At 36.2% G+C, this 16,816-nt stretch overlaps 1 protein-coding gene across 3 annotated transcripts in view; it reads left to right on the forward strand.

Annotated features, from left to right (window-relative positions):
• The window catches only part of LARS2 (leucyl-tRNA synthetase 2, mitochondrial), a 125,029-nt gene that overhangs the window by 58,035 nt on the left and 50,178 nt on the right, over nt 1-16,816 (forward strand). For all 3 annotated transcript variants that reach the window (XM_074540209.1, XM_074540214.1, XM_074540202.1), the window contains 2 exons: nt 7,589-7,678; nt 11,744-11,887. In XM_074540209.1, the coding sequence (XP_074396310.1) occupies nt 7,589-7,678; nt 11,744-11,887 (234 nt within the window). The remainder of the gene's footprint in view (nt 1-7,588; nt 7,679-11,743; nt 11,888-16,816) is intronic.

The raw sequence follows: 16,816 nt of genomic DNA on the forward strand, positions 1-16,816 counted from the left end.
ATTTTATTTATGACAATACAGCTGTCTTTGGCAGTAACCACTTTAAGTTGTTAAACTGTAAAATTGAGCTTTTTATCAGATTTGGCTAACTTTTGACATGCTGATATCATCTGATAGTATCAATGCGTAGGAGAATCTTTAAAGTAATTTTGATTTTGTATTTGCTTTTTATCTCTTTGAAGTATCAACTTTCTGTGTTAGAAATAAGGTAATAAACAGATATTTATGGAACAGCAATGCCTTTGTGCTAAGGTATGTGTTTTTTGAGGAGTGCTGTTTTCAATGCATATGTCAAATGTTTAAAGATAGTAAATTGGAGTGGTGGCTGCGTTATGTTATTCCAAATTTCCAAGTATAAGCCTGCATTTTCATAAATGTTCATATCAGGATCATTTCAGAAACCAGAAATTTTATTTAAAACACTAATGCTTGAGAATCAGGTGTTCACCTTAAAAAACTTACCAACACGGTCAGACATAAGCTAATGCCATTTTTCTAGATAAAAAAGAAATTAGTGTTTGAAGCGATTGTGAGGTTATTGCATTTACCAGTGAATCAGTCACACTGCCTTTATATTCTCAGCAGTAGCTGCTGCTCATCACCTTAATGTGATTTTGAATAGAGTGATGGAGATGCTAATCTTGGATTTTTATAGCAGTATTGTAGATCTGAAAAGGAAAAGCATTAGTTTTCTGACAGTCTGAGACATGCCATCTGTTTTCTTTAATCACGAAGGTGAAGTTGTTTATTTGTATGTCTTGCATCCAAAAAAACATTTTGTCATGTCTCATATATGGAAGGCTTTTTTCAGTAATAAGCCTTTTGAATAAGATTTAAATTTTCTTGGTAGCCAAAAAAGTTGCTCTGAAAATAAAAGATTTGTTGTGGAAGCTTCACTGTAGGCATTCTTGACATCTAATGTTTAAATCTGTTGATATCTCAGAGGTTGTCTGTGTATGTGTGGTGCAGCAGTATTGAAAGCAGTGGAATCCTGTGTGGAGGCTGTGTTATGGAGCACACACGTGCACACACACACACACGAGTTCAGTGGTGCAGGTTGCATTTCAAGAAAATTGAGAAAATTAATGTCTCATGTATAAGCTTCTGTTTGGCCCTTCTGTCCTGAAAAACAGATGGAAAAGTGGCACTATTGAAAACCATGGCAAGAAGTATAAGTACCCAGAGAAAAATGATTTGTCATCTCTGTGCCTATTCTTCAAGAGTTACTTTCACTTTACTAGTAAACTGTATTTTAGTTAATGAACTTTCAGGAGTCTCTCAATACTTGTGGAAAAGGCTTTGATACCCTATTACTAACTCCTTTTGAACTGCTGTGTAGCTGAAATGCTTTAGAATGCTCTAGGGACACATAGTTGGTGCTTTTGAAAAGTAAGATTTTAAAACAGCTGGAAAATGTTCCTTGAAAGACAGCACATGTTATGGTTTTCACTCCTTAGCTTATGAGTTAAGTTTTGTTTTACTTGGAAAGCCTGCCATACTAATTGGAGTAAGAGTAACCCGAATGGTAGCCACAGAAACAGATATGTTTATTAATTGCAAAAAATGCGTGATGCCCAAAATATTATGTGACTCCAAATGCACAGATATTTGAGCTGGCCATGAAAGAAGCACCTGTGGAAATGGAAGGGCTAAACTGTAACAGGGTGTTTTACAGGCTGATAAAGCCTGCTTCTCTGCAGGGCTCATTAGGCTGGGCAGAGCATCTTCCTGCCTCAGCTGTACTGCTCCTGGGCTAACTCAAGCATCTTTGCACACTTATCTTAAAAGTGAGCTATTTGAGGTAAGGAGTATTTTTTAATAGTATTCTATACTTGTATGGCTCTAAATCAATGGCTCACAAAATACTGTGACATTGCAAAAAACCCACTAGTATTAGTGACTCCTATGAACAGTCCAAGAAATACAGATTTTATATGGGTAGATCTAATTAACCAAGACTATTACACAAAGCAGGGGCCTGTTTTAAATTTAATTTCCTTGATGTTGCTTAAATCTTCCCCTTTATTATGCTATTGCATAGTACTTACCAAATAATGCTGGAGGGAACCCATTCCCCTAACTTAGATCCATATTTTGATGTGTGGTGAATTGCTTTTTTAAAATGTGAATTTGTGTTAACTGTCTCTGTCCTCTGTGGCCAGCTTAGAGTATATGCTTAAATGAGGGGAAGGAAACTTACATAAATTTTACCTTTTACATATGGTATGGGAAAAGAGAAATGGAAAAAAGAAAAACAAAATCCATTTTGAGAACCTAGTGCATATAGCTGTCCTAAAGAGTCTTCCTGCTTATAGTCACATCTGCTTGTCAAGAAATTTATGTCCAGGAACACAAAGATTAGTTAAATCTCATTGCTTGATAACATTAGTATGAACAAATCCCTGTGCACTTGCAATGATAGAAGTCTCCTTTTATTTTTAAATGGTTTTTTTTTCATTGTTCTCTCTGTATTACAAATCAAAATGTGCAGGTACTTCTGTTTCATAGCTGTCAATGAACTTACTTATGCAGTATGATATCATAAATAAGACATTTATTAAAAGCTAGCTTAATTAGATTAGATTATTTCAGTCAGGTTACAATGACACTTTAAAATTGCTCTCCTAAACAGAAAATCTAAGCAAATTCAAAATGAAATTAAATGAGTAAAATAACTCTGTAAGTACTTTGCCTTAAGAGTAGTTTTGAATACAAATGATTATCTGATTTTTTTACCTGAAACATGGAATTATTTTAAGTGCCTCAAGTTAGAAGTATTATATTTGTAAATCACTTTGAAAATGGCGTGATTCTGGGGAGAGTTTTTTTTAAAGTAAGTAAGTGAGATGACATTTCTATTCTGAACATTTATGTTTCTCGGATGGAAGGATGAAAAGCTGAAGTTTGAGCATGGAAGAAATGTCTCTTAAGAGTCATTAAAAACACATGGAAAATTTTTAAAATCCCCAACATTATGTTTTGGGTTTAAGATAACTATAATCTGAGCATTCCTGGTGATCAGATTTTTTGAAAATACCACCCCAGACAGCATAACAAACTGCCTGTGACTTCTTTTGAACATTATTTTCAGGGGAATTAAACAGTATCATTTTCAATGATTCATATCATCAGCAACAAGAGATGAAAAGCATATAATGCTTTTTCTTTATTTTGTTCAGGAGTGTCATCAGACCAAATGCATGTTCCCAGTCAGCCATCAGTTCACCAGTTATTATCAATCTGTAACTTTCTCCCAGGAAGTAGCTCTTTCTGTGAAGGTTTTTTAGTAATTTCAATTTCTGCATTCCAAGTGACATATTTTTTGCATGAGACTAATGTTCCCCGTCTGCTCTGTACATTAAAAAAATTAAATCTTTGGTAGATTTTCTCTGTGCAGATAATTATCTATTTAATTTTGAAGTTGTCGTTTGTGTGTACTGCCTGAACATGCATAAAACCAACTGTACATAGATTACCTATGAAATTTTCTTCTCATCCACATACCATTGACCCAATTATAATTAAATTTTTAAAAAAAGAAACTGTTGGTACAAGACTGCTTTTTTTTTTTCAGAAAATACATTCGTGTTCCAAAATGTAGGCACTGTATGACATTTCTATTTGTAGCTAATAAAGCATAAAACTAAAGGCCTTTGAAATACAAATACTCAAATTAATTTAGAAATGTAGGTTGGTGTAGCTCCAAACCTCTGAAAATCAAATCATTATACTTCTAGATGAGGTAGTGCATGCCCTTGAAAACCAAAATAGGCAGATAATTGATTAAAGACTGTTTTATCTTCCCAAATAGATTTTGAAAAAAATCCATCCTGACTTTTTCTTCTTATCTGCCTTTAAAGAGGTGCAACATGCCTGTCTTCAGGACAGCGTAAGACTGTGCTAAAAATAAATTTATTATTAATAAACTAGGAAATTGCATATCTCCAGTCTAGTTATATGTTATTCATAAAGCCTGGTGGATCTTAGGAAAAAATAAATCTTTTCATGCAGCCTATAAATATTACTTTTATTTTTTAAAATATAGCCATGGAAGTAGCTTGAAGTTGTCACCTTATTCTTAAAAATACAAGCAAAAATTAATAATAAGGTCAGAGACTCATAATAGAAAATTGTTAGAAGAAAATTGTTAGAAGACTCATAATAGAAAATTGTTAGAATTAGAATTGCAGGTTTAGAACAAATAATGAATTTCAAGACAAAGCATTTGAAAATTACTTTTTCTTTTATTAAACACCAAAATCTTTCATCTAGATTTAGCAGTTCTTTTTTGTTGTTTTTTTTTTTTTTTAATGCAGGATTTTTTACTATTGGTTACCCTTATTTTTATTGGTAGTTGAAAGGTACTCTTTAAATCAGATTTCATAATAGTGAATGGCTTTTTGACCGTTACATGGACCCATTGCTTCCCACGTTGCAGTGATATCAAATCCAGATTGTAATACTGCCATTTAGTCTGTAACTGAGAATTTCTTTGCAAAAATAAACAAGTTACCAACCCCTCTGGTGTGGTATTTGTTTGGAAAAAATTACTGTGCTGCAATAAATGGATTAAGCAAGGTAGTTTTTGGTGAGGATAAGGGTCTTTCTTATGCATTGCCAGTATCTGCTCTTTTAAAAGCAAACCACCTGTATAGGTGATTAATTTAAATTCTTGTAATGAATTCTATTAATGCATGAGTGTCATTCCTGTAGGAATAAGGAAGAGTAGCAGTAACCAAAGACAAAGATGCATTTTGGTGACTGTCTGTTTAAAGCTGACAAAAGTAAAAGGCAAAATGGATAGGGGAAAGAGGGAGAGGCTTTCCCTGGCACTTCATAATACTGAAATGCTGAGGTGATGGGTGGTCACTGCATCTCTCACAGAGCACTGAAGGGCACATGCAGTGGACAGCTGAGCAGCATCTTACATATTTTTAGAAAAGTTTGGATTTTTAGTAGGTATTTTATTTTTGTGGAGAATATGGTAATATCCTGTTCTATATATTCACTGTACTGCTTTATGATACAGGATTCTATATGTGTGCTGTAATGCCAGTGTTCACATCGCAAATGAGAAGCAGAAATGTACAGTTTTTGGCAGGCTGGAATGGCTCCAGCATGCTACTTTTCAAACTCTTTTATAAACTCTTTTGTGTATTTCTGAGTTAAGACAGTTCTGCCAGTGTTCTGTGGATCTTTGTCGTGCTTACAGAATATAAATAGAAATGTTAACATTCACCTTAATTTAAGCATGACGGCAGCCTAATGGAAACTTTTTACCAGACATCATTCATATAATCAAGGTCAGTAACTGGAATACACAGAAAATTATTTATAACAGTAAATCTTACTGTGCTAAATGATAGGGAAAAAACCACCAAAACACATTTCAAGATTGACAGGAGTTTGCTGGCTTGTCTTCAGCACCTCATTTTACTTGTTAGTGATATAATTTCTCTTTCTTCATTATCTTGAAATGTTACTTCAAACCTTCATGGTTATAGTTAAATTCTAAACTTGATTAATCTTTTGGCATCTCAGTGACCACACAGCAGATTTCTTTTTCATTGATACAGTCTGCTGCATTTCTTTCAAAGTGTCTCTTTACTCCTTGTGAGAGATGGTGTACATGGGATTCTGTTTGCAGCAATTAGCTTGTATCTTGTAGCTCAAGCTTGTAACATGCTTGTTTAGATTGGGAAATGTCATCTTTTGGTTTCAGTTGACACATATCTGCCTTTCAGGGCCAAAAGGACCAATCTTCATTCACTTTTCTATTTTTATTTCACAGCTCACTTTTGTTATCCTACCTATTTGCCTGTTGCTCATGTAATCTTATAATGTACTGGAAGGGATTTTGTCTCTTCTTTTGTGTGTCTGATACTCAGTGATGAAACTGTTGCCTGTAGTGGCATCACACTGGCACGAGAGCTGTTATCACTGTGTGAAGAAGCAGGGGGGGAAAAAACTATTAAATGTGCTTAGCTGAAGAGATGAAAATCAGATTTTTATCAAGTGGGATTTTTTTCAATGCAGAGCAAAGGGTTTTAATCAAGCAACTGTTTTTCATTACTAGGTCTTCACATGCTGAGCTGAAAACTTGCCATTAAATGTCTCTTTTTGATCTTGAAAACCTCTTATACACACTTCTGAGGCACATTTATTCAAAGGTCATATTAATTGTTAAAAGCTATGTTTCAGCGCTGGCATATAAAGTTCAAAGCAACTAGAATATAAAGTTGTAGAAAAAGAATAAAAATTTTCTGCTAGAGCATTTCAGATGTCATTTGAGTAGCAGATGATATTGCAGGAGCTGTGTGTAGTGGGAAGCTAGGATGATGGGAAAGCCCACGTGAAAGACATTTCACATTTAGAGCTATTTCTGATGCTTGATAACTACTCCAAATGGAATAAATTGTATCAGTGGCTTACTTTTTGTCAGTAACTTTAAAATCAAGAGATGTTCATATTAATTTGAAGTTGATGTAGAAGCCTCTTTCACTTCAAGCAGGTATGTGGGTTCCCATTGCACCTGTGAAACCTATGTTTGTGTTGAGAAAACAGGGAGTCTGGAATTATGGAATCCATTTGTTGTCTTTGCATATTAATGCTTATTTTAAGTTAGAGTTTTTTAAGAACAAACATTTAAAATATGGAGCTTCATAAGCAGTTGGTAAGCAGCTTGGTTTTTAATTATCAGAGTTCGCTAAAAACTTAGCAAATGTTTTTGAGTTTTAAAAAAGCTATCCATTATATTGCAGCTTGCTGTTCTCATAACTCCCATTCCTCCTGCTTATGTTGTCTTTTATTTTTGTCTGTCTTTATTTCCTTCATAACCATCCTCCTCATTTGTGACTTTTATGACTCATTTTTTCCATACTTTAACCTAGAGCATCCTCCTAACTTGAGCTGCCTTGCCTTTTGGAGCAGTTAGTTGCTTGTTTGAGCTTTGAGTGTGAGCTGCCCTGTGAGAGCTGCCCTTCCCGAGCCTTTCCCTGCACTCCAGGCTGTGTGCCCGCACGGGCCGTGTGCCAGCAGCTCCTCAGCGCTGCTCTCTCTCTCTCGCTCTCCTCCTGCACCCGCAGTTTCAGCTGGAAGCTCCTCGCTCTGCCTGCCTCACATCAGCCAGCGCCCTGCTGCCTCTGAGCATCCACAGCCTCTGCTCCTGCCACCCATTGCTGAGCAACAGTGGGAAAGGCAGCCTGGCTAGGAAGGCTCTTTGAGAGAAGTCTGCTTTTTTTTTTCTAGTTTTGCTGTTTCCTTGATCAGGCTGCTGTGATCACTTCCATTCATCTTCTGTTCTTATATCTATCAGCTTTAATCTTACAGAGTTTTATATCCCACATTAACAGGGAAATTTTTCCTTCTGCATTAAACCCACACAAAGCCAATGTTGTCTGGTGACTGTCACTCATTGTGACTGTCATTCATTGTAAGGATTATACAAGTAAATAGGTTTGTACATGAATACATGCATAAATGTTTACTCTGTGGAATATATTATACACTCCTGGGTTAATTGTTCAAGTTCAAACAGTGTTGGAAAATACTGAGAATAGTTTCAGAAATTTTTATTTCTTTTCTACAGGAGGTAACCACTTGCTTACCAGAGTACTACAAATGGACACAATATCTCTTTCTTAAGCTTTTTGAAGCTGGGATAGTGTATCAAAAAGAGGTAGGTACAAACTTTGACCTTCAACATTTTGCTGCTACACTAATTTAGATCACTCATGTCGGTGGCACATTTCTGCATTGTCCATTCACAGTCATAAAGTGATTGTGCTCTGTTAGTTTTAAATCACTCTAAAATGGAATTAATTTTACATATAACAGAATTTTCTATGTAGCAGTTTATAACTAGCTAACTAACATGCATGGCCTTTGTAGCAAGTCAAGTCAGAAGTGTTTATTGTCAGAGATTTGCACTGAAGTGCAGGATCAGAATATAGCCTTTAGTTTTTTATTTCCTGGCTTTACTGTTTTCTAGATTTTATTGTCCCTCATGGAAGTACATGACATGGTGGTCATTAGGAGTCTGTTCAGCAGTGAGATTATTTACCTGTCTAACATTACTGTAATACTGTCTCAGAACTTATGGTTTTGGATAGGATAATTGGAGATCAGGTGCATAACCGTCCTATTCCAGAACACTATTTGTGATCTTCAAAATATTAAAGAAGCATTAGGTGTCATAAGACTATCACAGCTGTTCATCAGTTACCACTACATTAAGAAATCATAATATTTTGTACCTAATATGTGTCAGGCTGTATCTGAAAAGTGAAGGTTTCAGTTATTTCTGAAACACGAGATGAAACAAAGATGTTGAATGAGCAGTCCAGAGAACTCTCTGTATAGCCTAGGCAATGCAGTTCCAAAATACCTGAACAGCTGCACTTTAACAAAGCAGCAATTTAGTGAATGTTTCTAACTTTAAAATGGAAACTAAGATTTCTTAAATATGCTTTGATATTTCATTTGTATTCTGTAGAAACCAGGAAACCCTATAGGATATAATTAAGGACGTACTCGAATTATTCTGTGAACCAGGAAAAAGAGATTGATGGTGAAAGGTAGCATTTAGGATAGCAGGGTGTTACTGAGCTATTTCTCCTATTTGTATTTGTATTCAGAGATCTTAAATGACAACCAGTGAAATCTCTCAATGGTTAATATATACCAGCTTGCTAGATTGGGGGTTGGGGGTTTTTTTTCCCTTCTGTAATTATTTTTTTCTTGTATTAAAAAAAGTAAACCCCCCAGCTTTGTTATAACAAACCTGGTTTTATCTGTGAATTTGTTGTTTGACAAGTGAACTCAAGATTCAAAGTTAATCTGGAAAGTAAAAGTTTGCTGCTTCATTTAAAGCAGGGATGATATACAAAATAAATTTTGCATTCTGACTCTGAGTACTGTGGGATCCTGGAGGTGTTTGGATACCAGTGATTGAATCTACTTCTAACTTCCATCTGCTTTCAAGTCAAGGATCAGTTTGAGGACTTAAATCAGCATCTGTCAATCTGTAGGGGATGTAATCTCTGGTGGATATGAACCAGTTGCTTTTTGGCAGGAAACAGATGGCAGAGAGAGCCCATAACCCTGGGTCTCTTTGAACAGTCATATATACTTAAAGCACATATTTGTCTCATGTTGTCAGTGTATCTGCAGTATGTATTAAACACAGCCTGAAGTCCCCTGTATTACAGTTTCATTTTGGATACAAGAGATAATTCATAGCCTTACTGTGACAATAAGAATAAGGTGTTAGCCTAGTTAATGCTCTGTTCCAGCAGTGTGCATGTCTGACCAGAAATTACCCTGGCAGGGAGACACAGGCTCAGGATGTCCAGGAGCTGCAATTATGGAGGATTAACAATGTCTGTCTGAGTGCTGCAGCATCCAGAGAGGACACCTTTATTCATTGCAGCAAAATTGTCCCCTTTTTCCTGCAGTACTTACCTAGTGTATGTGCTGTGGAGGTTATTGGCCTGGCCAGGTGTGAGTGCCTCACTGAGGGTAATACCTGCCCTGACTCTGCTACTGTGATCAGATACCTGTAATCCACAGTGGACACAGGGACAGCAAGCCTGGAGATAGATACTCACACTTAGGAGAGCTGAAGTTGGACAAGATGAATCCTGCCTTGAAAGCACATGTCTGCATTGGCATAGTGAGGAGAGCAAGATAATTGGTGTGCTCTGAACACTCCTGCTCTCTGCTTTCTTTGTGTAGGTGACTTTGAGCAGCTTCCTGCGGTCACAGTTTCAGAGGCTGTCATTGTCAAGAAGTTGCCTTTGTGAGGTACAAACAGGAACTAAAGATTTCATTTATTAGCCAGGTTCTAGATACTGTCAAAAGTCTGTGTGAGATGGAAGGAATGAAACTTAAAAAATGCAAAGACCTTTTCACCAACCATTTCTTAAATGCATATTTGCTTTATGTTTTGCAGGATTTATTTAAATATAGCCTCATGAGTTGTAACAGGAGGATTTGTTATGCTAAATAGTTATGTAATCATTTCAGTTACCTTCCAAAATTTTCATTGTAAATTTGGTATGTTATCATCAAAATAGAAATGGTATTTTTTCTCAACTTAGAGTCACAGCCAGTTTAATACAGGCTTATGCTAATACCATTTTATGCAACTGGAATTTTATTACTTCTCAGTATTGTCTGATTTAACTCTCTTTAGGTGTAACTTTGTATGGCATTTTTTCAGAACTTTATAAATTAAAAGATTACTTTTAGATTACTTTAGAGCCATATTCATAATGTTTTATTACTGAAGAAGCTTTATTTTCTGGAAAATACATTTGTAATAGTGGAATATATTGATTTCTTTTAATTTCACAGTGAATTTTCATAAGCCTTTTTAAAATCTGGTGGGGTATTAATGGTTGGTAACAGATAAAAGGCTAAAAGTAAAAAGTTTAAATTCAAGTCTGAATTCAAAGAAGCTTCGTTTCAAGGCAAGTTACAATTTATCAATGAATAACATTCTTTCATTTAATGACAATAAATTTTTTATAACTCAGTGTAGCCAGACTTTGTGCTCACACAGTTGTGAGCAGTATTTCGAAGCAAGAGGATCCCTGTGTCTTTCTTTTAGCTCTCCTCATTATAAGATTTGTAAAGTGGTTGTGGTATTTACTATTTGTAAGAACATATAGCATATTTAAAATGAAGCAATATTGGGTGTTTGGAAACTGGTCAGAAGGTGATCAGTGATAGATAAAATATAGAGTACAATGTGAGTGCAGTTACTAATTTTTGATAGAGATACAAGACCTCCCCATACCCAAAGAAGTAATTCAAATATTTGTTTAAACGTTTAATGTATTAGATCTCTATGGAACGATAGCTGCTGTTTTTCAGTCAGACTAATTTAGCTTAAATACTGAATAACATTCAATATAATAGATTACTCTATTGCTCTGATTATATTTTTTTCTTTCTGTTCATTTTTTCAAGTCAATGTATAGCATTTTATGCCACTTTTGGACAGGATTCTTTTGTAATACTAGATCCTTTTTGATAAGTGCCCAGTTAAATTGTTCAGCACTAGGGAGGCTGAGTTTGATTTTTGCTTCTTTTCCAGTATGTTATGTCTTGTATTTCAGTTGACTCTAAAGCTCAAAATACAAGGCTTGTGGAGTTGAACACCAATGTTAATTACACTTCACAGATTTTCACTTAATGCATTTGTATTGATAAGCAAAGAATTCCAAAAGTAATTCATGCAGTTGACAGGAGTTACATACAACTAATATCAGCTCTTTCACTTAAAATATAGTTGACCACTGTAATATTTCCTTGAGATTCTGTCCTTTTGAGTTGGACATCCTTGTCTACTCATCCCCCTCAGTCTGACTCAACATTTTTGGATTAGTAGTGAAGAACTTTTAAGCATCAGACTATTTTATTTGAAGTGTAGTCAAGTTGGAACACTTAGTATATATTACAGCCAAGCAGTCAAGTACCAGCCTATCCTGCTAGCATGATCAGTCTAGACAAATCTTGCCAACTGCATTTTTGGGTCTTTTGAATTCTGAGAAGATGAATATTAAAAACTTTTCCAGCTGAGTCCATGCTGCTGATTCAAATTGATGTTTTAAAAATATAGAAGACTCAGGCAAACTTTCAAGGTGTGCCTCTGTATAATTCATTTGACATCTGTAAAGGAAAACTGGTTTTGAACTAGCTGCTGAAAGTGTTTCTTCTTCCTGCAACTTTTTTTTAGGCCTTGGTTAACTGGGATCCAGTGGATCAGACTGTTCTAGCTAATGAGCAGGTGGATGACAATGGTTGCTCTTGGCGTTCAGGGGCAAAAGTGGAGCAGAAATACCTCAAACAGTGGTTTATCAAGACAACAGCTTATGCAAAGGTATGAGAATACAGTTTTTGGAAATTATGGTAGCACTTTGAAGAGGAGACTTCTTGCTCAGAAAAATTAAGCTGAATGTGGTCCTTTATAGATACATGTTTGAATAATATATAATTGCATAGTAATATCCCTGTGTATGTGTGTATATTAAAATTATTACCCCTGAAGTTCTGCTGTCTGCCTCTTTAAGAATTGTAGGTGACTGGTGTGGGATTAAGTTTTGAAGAAATCAAAAGGCATAAATTAGAAGTGAATTACTGAGTTCCGTGTTTGCACATTAGCATCTGTATTCACCATCAAGTGCTTTTCTGCATATTTTGAGTGTAGAGCTGTGCAAAACTTATTTGCTGACTTGTGGGCATTTTATAAGCAATGGAGTACAGCCTGTTACCTAGCATTCAGTTCTACCTGTGTCTGCACCATAGTTCTTTATGTTTAACTGCTTTTTATTGAAGATTCATATCAACCTTCTACTTCACTTCATACTCTACTCTATTTGATAATCTGTTATTTTAAAAATGTTTTCAAGTTATTTAAACATCCTTTTGTTCTTATAAGCTCCAGTTTTGATTTTGCTGGGACAATGTAGGTTCCATACTTCAGAATTCAGAACAAAAGTTTTGGCTTTATGCTCTCTGAGATGAAAGTATCCACTTCCTGTCGTGTCTGGGCGAAGTTTTTATTCCCTCTGAGTGTTCTGTGTATTGAGACTTCAAGTACAGCTTGAGAAAGTTGCTCCCAAGAAAATATTAAACATTTGTCTTTGATCCTTTTCCCAAGTCCCAGGTTCAAAAAACCAAATTTCCACTATCATCCAAGGAGAAGTCTGTGTCTCTCTCTAGATCTATTCATAACAAAGAGAAAAGCTTTAGATATCCTGCCTGATGCTTTGATTCTTCATACACAGAGAGGTGCTTGAGATACATGTTTTTTGATTGTGCTGCCTGTTCTGGCAGTAAGGAGGGAACATTTGCAATAGCTGAAGGAAAAATGGAGCATGTCTGCAGCATCACAAAATAAACACAATGTTCTGAGCTTTTTTCCCCCAATTCCTTTGACACCAGATTTCATTATGACCATTGTGATATTTTAGGGTCTGCACCAACTCACTGATTCCCCCCGTTTGAGGCTGGAGCTCCATTACAGTTTCTGTCTCTACTGTTATTTCTTTTGTCCCTTGTCTCTATACAGGTTGTAGGAAGCAATGACTGGTATTTCTGGTCTGTATCCATGCTGGTATCCAATCACTTATATCCCTTTAAAAGGGGTGAATCAGCCATAAATTTTTACTCATCAAGACCAAAAGACGTGACTGAGGAGCTTTTCAGTAACCTTGAAAACACCCTTGGTTTATGGGATTACCTCTTGCTCAATATCCACCCTCTGCTAGGAAGGATTTATCTTTTGTATTTAGTCTCTTACCTGAGAAATGCAGTTAGAGGAAATGCACCATCTCTGATCACGTCTCCATCATTCCATCATGTCATTCCCCAGTAAGCAGGCTTATCTTATGATAAGACAGAACTTTTGCCTCCACAACACCCCCTCATCTTCCCCCCAAAGATGTCACCTCAGCACGCTGCCATATTCCCTACCTACATGAGGGGCAAATGTGCAGGTGACCTTTTGTTCTTGAACATCTTAGTGACATGAATAAGAGCTGCTTCTGCTTTTCATTTCAGGAAGACCATTTGTATCAACTCCTACAAAACCTTAAAACATTGCTGCAAAGGACAGTTGAGTACTCTACAGATTTCTGTGAAGGTTTCCCAAAATTTTGTTCAGTTTGTGATTGATATTCATAGGGTCTGTGCTAGCTGATACAACCAGATCAGTGAATGATGCCATGCTGCTTCCAGCTGAAGTGCTTTGGCAAGCATTACCTTCATGTTCTCCCACTTCTTGTACAGTGACAGATGCTACCAAGAATCAGCAGGTGGTTTGGATTTTCCTTTTTACTCACCCTCCACTCACTCCTATTTTTGTTGCTGTGGTTCTTTTTAAACAGTCTCACTCTGCTTCTTTTGGCAAGGCTTTTAAACATTTGGTTGTAGAGGGGGAAAAAAAAATTCTCCCCCCCCCATTGAAATAAGAATAGCAGATTACCAGGCTCTGCTCTGTGAAGTCCAATATCTGATAGTTGATGGATTTCATGCTTGGAAGATTAAGACAAATAAAGTCCCTTTTTTGGTAATTTTTTTTCTTTCAAGTTGCAAGAGACTAGGTAATGCAGCATGTTGTGGTTTATTTTCTGAAGAAGACTGTTTTGGCCATACAACTCTGAACAGCCCATGAACTGCAAGCCACAGCTGAAAACAGTCCACTGGAGGGAGGCTGGACCTGAGCTAATAGTGGCCAAGTATTTCAGTCTCTTAGAAACTCTTTGCACACACTGACATAATAATCAGGAAGCTTCACATTAGCATTTTGACAGGAGCCAAATTACAGATCTGAAATGCTACAACTTTGGCTTCTCTTCCTGAATAATTCGACTAGTTATCCTCAAAACATCCTTGCACACATTTCTTCATTCCTTACAGTAGTCGTGCCAGTACTTCTCCAGGAGTGGTAAAACCCATGAATCCTTCCTCCTGTTTCTTTTGTCCCCTTTATCTTTGGATTCAGGCTGTTGACATTTCATCTGAATCCACATTATCCTGCCTTATTGAACACCCTGGTTACAGTAATCACTCTTCCTAGCCTATTCATCAAACCTTCTTCCCCACCTCTTTTCAAAAGCTCTTGCCACGAGAATGAGCTTTATTGAGAGGGAGACCTTCATTCACCTTCATCATTTACAGAACCTTTCCTTTTGGAGTGGAGGGTCCAGATTTCTAAGGAGTTAGTCCTTATAGTGGAGGATAATGACATCTCTTTAAGAAGCTGAAGATCTTTAATTGCTAATAGGATTTCAGGATTATAACATTGGTGGTAATGATGCCTTCACTTTGGCAAGGGTATTATTTCATGTCTCCTGATTTTGAGCACACTTATTTCCATAAAGAGATTTTCCTGGCTTATGAAACCAGACCAGAAACACTACCAGTACAGCTTTGTTTACCTGAAATTCTTTTCAGTTCCAAGACTTCAGATATTTGTGCCTCTAATGATAAATTAGAAAGCAATTTGATTCTTTATGGATTTCACTTCCCTTTTTTGTCAGTTGTTTGGTAATTCATATGCCAGACTCCTGTAGAAGGGAAATCTGAGGGGGCGTTATAAAATGGAGAATTTCAAATCCATGGTCATTCAGTGAGCTGTGTGACTAGATTGTTTTGCATTAGACACTAACAGAAATAGAAATTTGCCCTTCCAGAACTTGTCTGGTCCTGAGTCCTTTATTCCCCATTTTTGAGTGAATTACCTGTTGAACATCTTTTGTCCAATTAATTTTTTTTTAAAGTGTGTCCAGAAGGTTAAGACAAGATTATGTCAGGTTAGTGTGGGCACAGTCATTGCGATATGAAAATCTGTGTTTTCTGTCAGTATAGAGCAGCATTTAGGTCTTTGGGCTGTACTGCCAGAATTTGTATCCCAGCACACATGGCCCTTTATTTCCTGACAGTTCACAGACACAGAGCAGATTTAATCCTTCTTTGTGCAAGGTGTTTTTCCTGGGTTTGGAAAAAGGTAGAGAGCCAAGTGGATCAGGCTTTCAGTGAGCTGTGTGGCTAGATTTCTGCTATCCACTGAAGTTCCACTACATCTTATTTTGAAATCTAAAAATTGAAAGGCACTAAGAGTAACTTAGTCCTTGCACCTTTTGGGGAAGACTTGTATTTTTTTCTGATTGGCCTACTTTCAGACCTAGAGGGTTAGAATTCTATGAGTGTCTCACTCACTTTTTTACAGTCAGGCCTTTATCTGGTTTTGGTGTATCATAGGAAAAACTATTTGATTCTGGTCACCTTTTTCTTGTGCCTTCAATGGTGACTAATATTTCTTCTGAAAAGTTTACAGAAATTCAAGATCAAATGTCAGAAGTATCACCTTCCTTGCCCTTTTTCTGGAAAATGGCTCTCTGCAAATCTGTTTCCTATTCCTTCCCCAAAGTTATACCTGAGTTTTCTATAAATTAACATAGTGGGAAAGTATTTGGGAAAAAAAAAAAAAAAAGCTTTATTTCTGTCAACTTGCTCCATTCCTGTGTAGCTTAGAGGAAAATTTGACCAGTAATATAGGCACTGTAAGTCTTTCCATAACCTTCTTTCATAGAAAAAGTTGCATTTGAAATACATTTAATTCCTCTTCTAGCCCTTAACTCTTCATGCAAATTACCAGCTAGCAATAATGGCTCAATATGTATGGATACAACTTATTTTCTGCTTGTAGCATCCACAAACTATTTTGTTGTAACTTTCAGCTTATTTATAGTGTATACTGACGATCTGTTCTAGTCATCTGTGTTCCTCTCTTTTGCCCATTTATCATTTTATGTTTTCCTTGATATCTCACAGCCTTAATGGAAATAAAAACTAATCAGAGTAATGTTCATCTGCAGTGCCTACATTACTGGTCAAATGGCAGCCAGGAGTTCCATGGTTATTAGTGGTCTGTGAAGCTGGGTATTACAGGAACCAGTGTTTCATTCCTACACACACTGTTTTTCACATTTCTGTTGTGTCCAGAGCAATCGTCTCCTGTGGACTTGCTTTGATTTTTTTTTTTTTTTGTAGTTACTGCACCATCTCATATTCCTTTCTTGCAATAAAAATTGTAAACAGAGCAGTGTTGGCTCACATGGCAATTTACCACTGGCAATGAGTTTTGTTCAAAGGGCAAAAATATTGACCATGCTTTTAATGCTTAGCAGAAAGCATTTTGCTTATGAAAAGCAATAAAGTAATTGTGACTCATTTTTTAAACTGTTAAGTACATGTGAAATAGTCTAGCAGCTTTTTTTGATTTTTAGAGAACATTTTAATTGTT

Source organism: Zonotrichia albicollis, chromosome 1 (genome assembly GCF_047830755.1).
Source record: "Zonotrichia albicollis isolate bZonAlb1 chromosome 1, bZonAlb1.hap1, whole genome shotgun sequence".
In the NCBI taxonomy this organism is placed as follows: domain Eukaryota; kingdom Metazoa; phylum Chordata; class Aves; order Passeriformes; family Passerellidae; genus Zonotrichia; species Zonotrichia albicollis.